The sequence below is a fragment of the Vidua chalybeata genome, chromosome 7, assembly GCF_026979565.1.
Source record: "Vidua chalybeata isolate OUT-0048 chromosome 7, bVidCha1 merged haplotype, whole genome shotgun sequence".
NCBI lineage: Eukaryota > Metazoa > Chordata > Aves > Passeriformes > Viduidae > Vidua > Vidua chalybeata.
Window position 1 is genome coordinate 35,369,037 of NC_071536.1, and position 12,500 is coordinate 35,381,536.

Consider the following 12,500-nt stretch of genomic DNA (forward strand, 5'->3'; position numbering starts at 1 on the left):
GGAAAAATTTAAGCACATTCTTTAAGATAAAAAATACAAGAATCAAAACTACTTCTGGAAGTATCTACTTTATGGTAACCTTAAAGTAAAGAAAAAAAAGGAAAGGTACCTGGAATTTCACTGAAAGTCTCTCCGAGGATGGACACATGGAAAGGCAGATCTTTCTCTTTCAGCTTCATCAGGACTTTAAAGAAAGTTTCAGGATCTTTGTCATGTTCCCTTAAAACAAACAGAATTTATCTCAGCATTGTCTACATTTAGTTGTGAAATTTTGGGAGGTTTTTTATTTATCAGAACACTATTCCTCTAAAATTGTACTTTTGGGGACTAAATTTATTCAAATAATTTCCCTCTTTGCTTCTCCTGCATGGCTGAACATTTTCCTCAATGCAGCACTTGGGGTCAAAACTCAGTTTCATCAGATTCTTCTCTATCTCTTCCCTGTCCTCAAACAATGCATTTACTCTTCAAATGATCAGCTTTGAAAGTGAGAAGGACTGAGCACCTACCTGAAGGCAAAATCAGTTTATAAAATAGGTAGGAAAAAAAAAGGGTTTGTTTTTTTTTTCCCTATCCAAAAAATATGTATATGACTTCCATTAATTTTTTTTTTCAGGAGAAATAGGTTAAACAAAAACTTCTCCTAAACCTACAGGATTTCTCAAATGGGAATTGTAGGAATTCATGCTATACTCATTAATAGCTTTTGATCCATTCAGTGCTTTAGGTAAAGAAAGGAATAAACTACCACAAGGCATTTTCTACCTTAGATTTTTAAGGAGTTAACTGTAAATTAAAACAGAATATAAGAAACTTGTAGTTACTTATACTTTCAGTTGAAGATAATATTAAAGGTTTGTATGGGTCTGACGCTCAATGACATGAAACACAGGTTATGTAAAAATAAATTAACCCCCCAATTTTCCAACCTATCTTCTTTACTAGCACAGAATGAAAGGTTCATAAGATACCACAAATGATTTAAAATTCCCAAATTCCTTAAGTTATATTAAAAATGGAATGAGATAATTTCCTCACTCTAAGGTGAATATTATATCTTGCATTTAATTACTCTGCCCTAAATTATTGTATTTCAACAGATGTGCACCATATGCCTTTAAAATATTTTGGTTATATTTATTATTTGGAAAATTCCACCGTTTTCCTTCCTGTATTAAGGAAAAAAATCTATATCTCAGCTGTCCTAGTGTCTTTCTTCACAGAGTAATTTTGTAGAATGAAATCTGTAGGTCTGTCACACTAGTAGAAAAATTAATAATTATATCATTCAGGAAATCTGAAGCCAAATGACATCTGCAGCTCTACACGTGTTAATTTCTCATTCAGTCAATATTTTTGGTTTAGGGAATTAAAATAAATTAATCTTATAATTAATGTGACTTCCCTAGGCTGAGAAACCTCCAGGAATTGTGAACTTTTCAGAATTAGTCACATTTTCTTAAAATAAAGCCACACAATATTCGTTTTAAGAAGTCCTCCATCCCCCCAATTTGTTTTGTTCCCAATAATAAGGAGGAATGCAACTGCATAAACCTTGTCATTTGTTTCACATCTGTGAACCAGGAGTTTTCACGGCAATTCCAGCAACCCAAGCACTGGTTTGGAGGGTGGATTTTTCCCAGTTGCAAAGATCTCAGATCTTTGACTATTAGTTTGCTGCATCCTCATGCTTAAAAGAGCCACCTGTTTCTGGTAGGTAACTTCTGTGCAGAAACTTTTGCCAGTATTCAATTCCCTCCAAATGCCCAGCTCAAAGAGCCAACACGAGATCACATGGATTTGGATTTAGCTGGAAGAGAACATCCCTGTTATGAATTGCTTGCAAGGAAAACTTCTACGATGCTGGGAGTTGGTGTAACTCATGACAGAATTTCCCCTGAGCCTCAGTTTCCCCTGGACAGGCTTTTGTGTGTGCTTTGTGAGCGATGCCACGAGCCCGCCCCGGCTCAGCTCATCCCGGCGGACCGGCGCATCCCCGCGCGCGTGGAGCCGACAGACTCGACAGCCACGACGCTGACAGGGATCTTTCCAAGCTCTTCACAGCCCTGCTATCAGCTTTGCAGTCACAAAAAGTCCTTCCAGCAAAGGATATGCTTTCCCTCTCGCTTTCCAGAAGAGACCAGGGGTCCCAGAGGCAGCCAAAAGTGGAGGATGCTGTTGGAGCCACATTGTCAAGGAGCTGGCAGGAGAACACGGAGCCTTACAGCTCGGCGAAGCCACATAAGCTGCACATATTTAGGAAAACTGATAGGAATTGGAAGTTGCAGCTTTGTTTAATAGGTGGGGAAGAACAGAAGGAAAATTTGGCACCCAGAAGGAATGCTGAAAGGGGAAACGTTTCCTCTGCACTGGAGCCTCTCTTGCAGGTTTTCTGCTGTAGGTGATCCTCCTTCCATCCCCCAGTATAAAATGTTTCCCTTTTAGGTGACACTCCCAGATTTTAATGACAAATTTTGGAAATCTTGCAGCTTTTCTGTTTGGGAGCTCACTCATCTTAAGTGACTTTATAAGTTCCTGTGACTTCTCCACACCACATGCATTTTATTTGCAGTTAAGACCTCCAGAAACCTCCTGGCCCGTGCACCTACAGGCTGCAGTGTATTATTATTCTTGCAGAATACTTTAGGTATTAGCTGCTCCTGGTAGAAACAAATAAATAGTACAAGACCACCTCTTTGCTGCATCAAAAAGGAGAGAGCTCTGTTTCTTGGCTGACATGGAAAAAATCATATACAATCCAGTCTGCCTTACTCAGCAACAACTGCTAAACACACCAGATTGCCATAGCAGTGATCGTGGAAAAAGATGAACACAATATGGAATGTCTGTTCTGTAAAGATCTGCTCAAAATGATGTGCACTTTTGGCTGCATCTGTTGCATTTTTGAGCTTTATTAAACAGTATTAATTATATATACTCCATTTCCTGAAGAAGAACTGCAAAACCATATAAAAGCCTGATATTAAAATGCAAACTTTTCTTTTAAGATATTATGTTTGGGGAAAAATCAATATAATGTGACTCCAGGGTCTGGCTTTGTTGTTTAGTTGAGGTATTTGAAATGCTTTTGTATTTTCACTTGATTTGATATGCATCTGGTAAAGGAAAAATAAGAAGTAGGCATGGTATGAAGATGCTCTAAATTTCATCCTAAGAACATGAAAACATCAGAATGACCAAACAATAGCTGGAATGACACAAAGCAGGCATAGACACCACACCTGTGCTCAGATTTGAGAGCCCTGCCTTGGAAACATTCAATCTCCATATTCAAATACTACACAGCTCTCATTGTTACCCAGGATTTTTTATTATTGACTCTAACCCACAATTTAAGAGAGACATCTGAAGCCTCTCTTAGGAACTGGTTGAGGTTTAGTGATCTAGCTAGGGGGATGTGGCCCAGGGTTCATCCTGATTTAGTGACTTCCCTTTGTTATCTGATATAAAACTTTGAGAAGTGTCCTTGAACAGGGAATGGGAGTGTGGTGGGAGCAGCACCACCACTAATGAGCCTCCATTATTATCTCTGCCTCAGATTTTCTGCCCATAAAATGGGTGTGACAATATTATTTTTTCACCACTGAAGGATGCTGTCAGGATTAATTGATGACTTGATATCCCACTTTTCAGCCTCAAGTAATTTTAAAAAGCAACGTCAGAGCACTATGATGATGCTCCTCTATACAATCAAAGGCAACATTCTCCAAAACACCCTTCTGCTCTTCAGGGATTTTGGGAATTCAGCCTGAGCCCTTGAGCCATACCCATTGCTGGGAGTGGAAGCAGAGTACATGGAGATCACCTAAACTGGAGTTATTCTCACCCACATCCCTAACCAGTGATGTGAAATGCATTATTAAAAAAAAGAAAAAAAAATAAACAGCAGAAATTGGCCCTTTACATTATTAAATGAATATTCATCTCTTGAATTTGGGTGAAATTCAGTAAGAGACCCATATGGTCTTCTCTGACTTTAGTTTAATTTTTTAAGTATATGCAAACTTATCCTACAAGGTGATAATCAGTTATTTAGGATTTGGAGGAAGGCACATCTAGCAATGCAATTAGGAAGCGGAAGAGTTGTGGAAAAGCAGAAGGACTTGTTCAAAGAGGGAAAGTAAATGCAGCTTATTAAAAATATATATCAAAAGCTGGGATTAATGCATTTATCAGTTAAAAAAAAAAAAAAAGTGCAAAACCAGGGGAAAAAGTCTTAATATTTGAGAAAATATTCCATAAATACCATGTAATGCTTGTGAAAGCCACAGCCCTGTGGTGACATCTCTGTGAATGACAGAATCATTTGGGCTGGAAAGGACTGTGAAGACCATTGAGTCCCACCATTAAGGTGCTACACATTCTGAAAGGGTTACAAAAGCAATATTAAAAGGGTTGATTTTAATCTTAGAACATTTAGCATGGGAGATTTTCAGTGGGAGAGAATCCCAAATTGTGCAGGCACAATTTGTATTTCACTTTGTACAGTGCCTTAAATCCAAGGAGCTCCCACTGGCTGCAGCTCCTTCTGCCTCCCCATTCCCCAAAATCACCTTCACATAAGGAGGGCAAAGGTGGGAAATGGCACAAAATCCTCAGAAGTTGAAGCAGCACTTTCATTTATATTTTTAAAAATTTGTTAGGACGTATAGCAAGAGGTAAAATATGGATTTCTGCCTGACTACAGTGAATGCTAGAAAACAGCTGATAAAACAGGCCACTGAAGAATCACTCATTATTGATGAAGCTGGGCAGCAATCGTGGAGATCAAGGACTGGTGAGCCAAGAAACATCCTGGGAGAAAAGAAGGGGACAGGGGACATCAGCCAGCATGGCTGGAGCAGAGCACAGGGAATGTGTGAGGGGCTGGGCAAGTCCATGAGCACAGAATCAATAATTAAAAATAAAGGAAATGAGGTTTCCAAGACACAGACCTTGACGTGGATGACATTGACCCTTTTGTTTTGGGAAAGTGAAGTAATGAAGAGCAAGTCTGGCATCAAACAAGGCAGAGGTACAGGGCAAAGCAAATCCAAGAGTAAGGAAAACACAAGAAGAGAAAAAAAATATGGTGAAAACTAAAAAAGTATGGCATATCCAAACACGGGAGGAGAAGGATAAATACAGTGTAAATGGAAGACCTACACACACACTAAAGAACTAAAACCGAGGCTCCACCTCATCCAACTGATTCTAAAGAACAATATCAGGAATTTTTTTTCCCTCCATTTTACTATGCACTGTATTACACTTTGATATTTCACATTAAATCTTGAGCTCAGAAAAATTTGAATACAGGTTTATTATAATCAAATAATGTTAGAAAGTAGAAGTGTGGCCATAAAAGATAAACCTCGCCTTCAAAACACAGAATTACAGAATTGCAGAATTTTGGTCTTTTCCTGACACTGATTTCCCACAAGACAGCTCTGCCCAGGTTTCCCCATCTGCAAGATATGGTCTTAGAGGAGCTTTCATTTACAGAAGTATGGTGAAAAATCACAGTCAGTAAATACTTTAGGAGAATAATATTCTTCTTAAAGAAGAGGACTCATATTACAAGCCTATTCAATACATGAAATGTAATACATTCCAGTAATTATTTTCACAGAGGACAGAAGACTTTCCTAAATCAAATGACTTTAATGTACATTTTCTATGTTAAGATTACGAGAGGAAAAGAAGGGGACAAAAAAAAATTAAAATTCTAATACCAAATTCTGGTAACAGTGTTCATGATAAATGCAAAAAAGGAAATGTGACTGCCAGGAAAGCACAATTAGAAAAGAAACAGGGGGAAAAAAAAAACTATGAAAATGCAAACATGAAGGAAAAGTTAATTGTTTTCCATTTATTCAATTTATCACAGTATTTTTCTATCTTTTTACATTTCCAAGATGAGGCTGAGGTGGACTGTAAATATGTGGTTAAGTCCAGTGAGTTTTCTTTTTCAGCTGATCTGCTCTACAAAATGTCTTTGCTGTAATTGTGCCTCTAAACATTGTCTGGCATCATCAGCATCAAAAGTTACCACAATATTTAATACCCCCTCAGTTCACAGCAAATGGAGTCAAGTAGAAGAAAATATTTCTGCATGAAAAAGAACCCTACAGAATAAATTTTAGCTGGCAATTTGTAGGTCCTACAAAGAAAAAAAGGTCCCGATCCTTGCCCGTGCTTTCAGAACACCTCTGCAAGCCAAGGAATTAAAAAATGGCACTGGAGAGGCAAAAAGCAGCCAAACAGTACTGGCAAATACAGTGTTTTATTTTCTATTAGAGCCATGACGTATTTACAGTGAGGAGTGTGTATTTTACCCTCTGATTTGTTCAAATTGCTGGCCTGAGAAAAATGGGTGGCATTTTGCTTTACGCTGGAAAAGCATTTTCTCCTATCTCCTGTTATCTACAAGAGATTCATAAAAAAAGAAACAAGAAAGAACCTTGGGAGTTTATTGTTTAGATTCTTCTTCTCCCCTCACAACTCATGAAGAAAAAACTCAAAATAAAATATTGCATGTCCCCTAACCAAAGAAATCTCAGGATCAGCATCAGTCAGGGAGCCTCTTGCTTATTTCCTAAAGGGAGATTAAGCTTTGAAGACAAAGACCATCATTTGGTCTCAGTTACCTTGGTGTAAAAATCAATGCACTTTCATTCCAGCGCCTTTCATTTCTTTTACTCCAGCTTGGCCAGTCTGGCTGTTTCCAAGTAGAGGATTCAGATTAAAAAAAAAAAAAAAAAACAAAAAAACAACTTTTATTTCAATTTGCAACAAAACCCTGTAAGTGCTACGGACTACCCCAAAGAGTTTATTTAAAAAATAAAATAAAATTTACTTCCTTTAGTGCTCCAAAGGTAACAGAACAAAAGGTTTTCCTGTTGTGGGGAGGTCATAAAATATCTGAGTGACCCTGACAGCCCTGATGACCATACACACCATATCCTACTGCAATTCTATAAAATACTGTAAAAAAAATTATAAAATACTGTAAAAAGTCATGTCATGGCAATCATAAGATGGTTACGAATATGATAATAAGTGGATAACAGTCTACTAAACTATTTCCTCGAAAGAACAGAAAATTTACATAAATATAAATTTATAAATAAAATACTGCATAAAAACTACATTACTACAGATTTTCCTGGGAATGGTGATCCCACCATACAGGACCCTCTCTGATTTCCAAGATGGATTCACACAAGCAAGCTACAACTACTTAAAACTCTACCAGATGCCCTGCTTGGGTCAAAAAGTACATCCTGCTCTTTACTGAGTAATACCCTGAGAGGAATTAGCTCAGGTACCCGAGATAACTCATCCTTTTGGGATCTCCAAGGAAGAAGCTTCCAACCAGGAACTTTCTTGGCACCAAGGCTTGAAACTCATTATTCAACAAGATTAAAGTAACTCCAAATCTCACTGCTTTCAGAATGAGGAATCAACTCAGTGCATTGAGTCAGGTTTGCACAAACACAGCCGAGAAAAAACAGCAATTAGAGGACACAGGGCCGGGGGGGAAAAAGCATGAAAATATGGAAAAAAGGAGAGCAGGGAAGAGAAGAAGGCAGAGAGACTTGAACAGTTGTAGGGTGGTAAGAAGAGGAAACTAATTAAAAACAGCTTTGATGGAAGAAACACAACCCTCCTATTACTGGCGAAAATAAGGAGGAATATTAGTTCACTCACTTATGAAATATTTGATTTTTGTCTCTTGAAGGTTATTCCCATACTTTGGTTCAGGGTGCTGTGACTTACAAAGAGGGCTGGTGACACCATCTGCTAAGTTTGCTGGGGACTTTGTATTACAAAACCTCTTCTGTCCTTGCCTATGATGCTTCCCAAAACTGAGACTTGGACTATAATCTTGTAGAAAAATCCCATCCAAAGTTTTCCTGAACATATGAAGAACAAGATGAAGAAAAAGCACAAACACAACATCACCTAGTAAAACTGCAAACTGTTATCTTGGAGATGTTGTGGAAGCTTCTTTGCAGACACAGGGATGGAGACAGAGAGAGGCTGAGGAACTAGAGAAGAGCAAGATGCAAATTTGCTGCACAAGACTGTGTGTGAGGAGATGCCCAGGGAACTGAGCCTGGGAAAGACAGAAGGATGAAGTTTGAAAGGCCAAAACCAGATTGGGTGAATGGAGTAGAAAAGGATTGCTTTGAGAGGCGTAGGTGGAAAAGCCTTGAGAGGACTCCTCAATCCCACTGTTCACATGTGCTTCTGCTCAAAGACTTCAGTTTCACAACTATACAGGAGGAAAAAAAAATCCACCATAAAATGAATTTCCCATCCTGGGAAAAGGGAGAGCCAAGCTCACTGGAGCTGTTAGGGCAATCTGTGATGCATCTGTTCCAAGCCTAAATATTCTTCAACTGTCCAGGTGATGCAGTTGTAGTCTTACATTAACTCAAAATCAGTTTTCCAACCGTGGCAAAGCGTTTATTGTAACAGGCTCTGGAGGATAGCACTGAAGTGGCTGCTTTGTGAGCATCTGGATAGGACAGAGGGAATCACAACATCACAGAATCATGGAATGGTTTGGGTGGGAAGGGACTTTAAAGCTCATCTTGTCCCATCACCCCTGCCATGGGCAGAGACACCTTCCACAAGACCATGTTGCTCCAAACCCAATCCAACCTGGACTTGAAGAAAAGTTCCTCTGTGTGATATTTCCGGCAGAATCTTGATATTTTTCAGCATTTTTAATATATTTAAGAAAATAAGTGCATCAGAGTGTAAAACCATCCCATGCAGATGCAAAAATACTCATGGGGCTTTAATCTTGCTTTTGTTACAGGGAACAAGGCTCTTCCCACCTGATACAGTGGTGCATAATGTGCAGGCAAGGTAAGTTGCTGTTTCAACCTTGACTTCACAGGAAAGGAAAAAGGTTTTACACCAAATTGGTCTAAACACAATAAGAAGCAGAATTGGGCCACAGAGCTTAAATACAGAAAAGAAAGTAGAGTGCTTAGTAGAAGTGAAAGAACCAAGCGTATTTGGGGAAGCAGTGAGTAAAAAAATAAGTTTCATTTTAATATAATTCTTTTTCAGCCTATTAAGTTCTCCAGTATCAGAATGAAGCCTGCTAAAAGTTAGTAAATAAAGGCTTTCAGGAGAGCCTTATTAAATCACTTATGACTTATCAAGTTAAAACTCCCCCTCAGATACCTTAATAAAACTTTAAGAGAATATATTTAATTTTCCTGGAAATCAGAAGCCAATTACTAACTACAGTAGTTACTGTTGGCTATGCCACTGATCAGCTTCCTGTAAATAGAATATTTGCCAACAACTCGAATTAGTTCTCTAAAGTTTCGGTTTCTGAAGGTCAAATAACTATGTAACTGCTTAATAAAGAAGCAAAGAAGTACCTCTAAATATCTCCAAGCTCTGATGGGCTTATATTCTGCTCCTTAGGTGAGGTATTAGCAAAGCTTATTTATTTTCATTTCCAAGGCTTTTATTTGCTCATTCCCTTGTGGTAAAGCTGATTTCCATGATGATTCCCTTCTTAATTTTAATACCCTTTTTACTCATCATATAGACATAAGAATTTTCCATAAAATAATGAAACCCTTCCAAAGGAAATGAAGACAACTAGGAGAGGAAAGTAAACTACAGCTTACTTCTTTTTTATTTTTCCTTTCCCAATTAATTGATCCACTGTCATATGCATATATGAAAGATTTTTTTTTTAATGAAAGGAAAATAAGGTTAATTAACATAAAAACCCTCACTCCTTGAGATGTTGAATTTTGTATTTTATCCATGCTGCCTTAAGTGCCTTGATTTCCCAGTAATGACCTAGTTCTCCTAATGAGTAACATTAACCCCTGGCTGTAGCTGTCCAGGACTTAATTGTCAACTGGAGCTGAAATAGGAGAGTTTGCCGATCAGCAGGTATGTGGTATATTAACTCATGTCATTTCAGACCCTAATAAATAAATCTGTTGCTAAGGCAACAGGAACATCAGCTGTATCACTTTTTTCTTCCCCCCTCCCTTTTTAAAGGAAACTGCTTTTCACACTGAGCTTTTAAAAAAAAGGAAATTAACTACATGTAACCATAATTAGAAGAAACATCGTTTCTCATCTCAGAAACATATCTACATTAATGAAAAAAGACATTCAAAAAAGAGGGCTGCTTTCTACTGTGACCAGGGTAACTGAAATTATTTCCCTCAACTGAGGGAATGAGATTTGAAGGATATATTTGAGTGGGAAGAGATCACAAAATATCTCAGCTCTTTATATTTCTGAGATAGTTCCCCTCTCCTTTCGTACACTGCTGATGCCACTGGAGCAAATGTTGCTTCAACAATTAATCAGGAACCCAGGCAATTGAAACCAGGGGAGGAAAAAAACACTCAAACACCTTCACTGTCCTCTGTGGATCTTTCTGTAAGATGGGCAAACACACAATCTTTTTGCAAAGCTAAAAGGTCAGAGATTCACAGAATCATTTAGGTCTGAAAAACCCTCAAAAGTCATTGAGTCCAACTGTTCCCCCAGCACTGTCAAAGTCATCACTAACCCATGTCCCCAAGGGTCACACCCACAGCTTTTAAATCCTTCCAGGGATGGGGACTCCACCACTGCTCTGGGCAACCTCTGCCAGAGCTTGACATCCCTTTGGGTGAGGAATTTTCTTCCTAATATCCAACATAAATCCTCCCTGGCACAACTTGAGGCCATTTCCTCTTGTGGTGTCTCAGTGCCTCACAGGTGAATATCACAGCCTTCACTTAATTCCTGCCATTCTATCTCAGCATGAAGTGATTGTCTTAAAATTTTCAAAACTGTAGTTTTTTGTTCAGTTTGTGACTACAAGATGGTATTTCTGAGTCTCTAGTTACCCACAACTCAACCAAAGAGCAGGTAGGAAGGAAATTAAGAGATCCTCACAAGCCCTTGAGGCTCTGCCTATACTCTGAACACAATAAACTACTCAAAATTCTATCTGGCTTCTCAGGTGAAGAATGCAAAGGTAACACAGAGCATCTTTTTTTTGCCAGTATCAAAATTAGAGATGCTTGGTCCTCTGGACTATAAGCTGCCTATAGTATAGCCCTTTGAGAAAACATGCTGTAAGAAAGAGGGAGAAATTGATGCTGAAATTTCCACTATAGCAGAACTTCCACACCTTCAGCACGTGCTGGACTTCTCTACAAGCTCTTAAAAACAGTGATCAAGGAATAACACATCTTCCACTGGAAGGGCTCAGTGCCTCAAATTCCCTTGATGCAGGAAGACATTTCAAGATTAGGCATCACTGAATGAACACTTTCAAGCTGTCTTTCCATTTAAGGCTGAACTTCTCAAATTATTTCATTCACTTTCTTATTTGTTATTTGTTTGAGTCACCATCCCTGGAGGGATTTAAAAGCCATGTGGATCTAGCACCAGGGGACATGGGTTAGTGGTGGGCTAGGCAGCACTGAGGGAATGGTTGGACACGATGATCCCCAAGAGGTCTCTTCCAACCTAAATCATCCTGTGACTCTAGTATCTGCTCCCAAACTTAACCCCAGCTTGCATAAATGTGAAGTTAGACTATTTTCACATGTGCAAGAGGAAAAGGTGTCAATTTCTACATGAATGTCTCCGCATGTGCATGGCAGAGTTCATCCACCACGTGCCATCAGTGCCGCTGCTCTGGTGAGTGCTGTTTTCCTTGCGAGTACCGGATGGCTTTCCTTAGACACTGATAAAAAGGTCCCATTTTGAATTTGTTATTTTACATCCTTTGGGCTTTTTATCCTATCTGGTAACTTCTAGTTAACACTGTACAAACACTTGTATTTTAAGCCTTTGTCTTCAGTCTGCCTTATTTATTCACCACCTACTTGTTCTCTGCAGGCTGTTCACAATGTTGAGGATGCCTGTTGAGCCTAATGGCATCTCTGGTACTCAAATGTGATTTCTAGATGGATTTCTTTCTTGTTTTGCTGTCTTGCCACACCTGCATCTTGAAGGAATAAGATTTGGTCCAAAATATTCAACAGCATGAGGAAAACACAAGTCACTATATTCTCAAGTGTCTCTATAGGAAATAGTTTTCGATTGAGAGTTCAAACAGTGACTGTACAAATCTTGTATTGTGCTGCCAAAAGGAACAAGTTACTTACTAGTCAATATACATGTTTTTAATACATATATATATACATATATATATATATATATATATATAATGTTATACATACATTATCTACTATTATAAATATATGTATTAAATAAATTCAAAATCCCTTTCCAGGCCCCTCTCCCTCGCAGCAAAGCACTCCTGCTTGGCTCACTGATGAAGAGCTGCCCCATCACAGAAGGCACAACACTTACTTCTTGTCCCCAAGCACTTGCTCCTGAGTGAAGAGGACCAGGACCTCACGTTGGGCAGCCACATATTGGTACAGCACAGCCTATCTTCCATGCACTCATTTCTTCATGATATTCTACATTAAAAC

The 12,500-nt window shown here is 38.6% G+C and overlaps 1 protein-coding gene across 4 annotated transcripts in view; it reads right to left on the minus strand.

Moving 5' to 3' along the window:
* The window catches only part of GTDC1 (glycosyltransferase like domain containing 1), a 281,383-nt gene that overhangs the window by 17,594 nt on the left and 251,289 nt on the right, over positions 1-12,500 (minus strand). For all 4 annotated transcript variants that reach the window (XR_008431818.1, XM_053947689.1, XM_053947688.1 and 1 more), the window contains one exon: positions 110-219. Coding sequence is in view for 3 of the 4 variants with exons in the window: in XM_053947689.1 (XP_053803664.1) it covers positions 110-219 (110 nt within the window). In the remaining variant the exon portion in view is untranslated. The remainder of the gene's footprint in view (positions 1-109; positions 220-12,500) is intronic.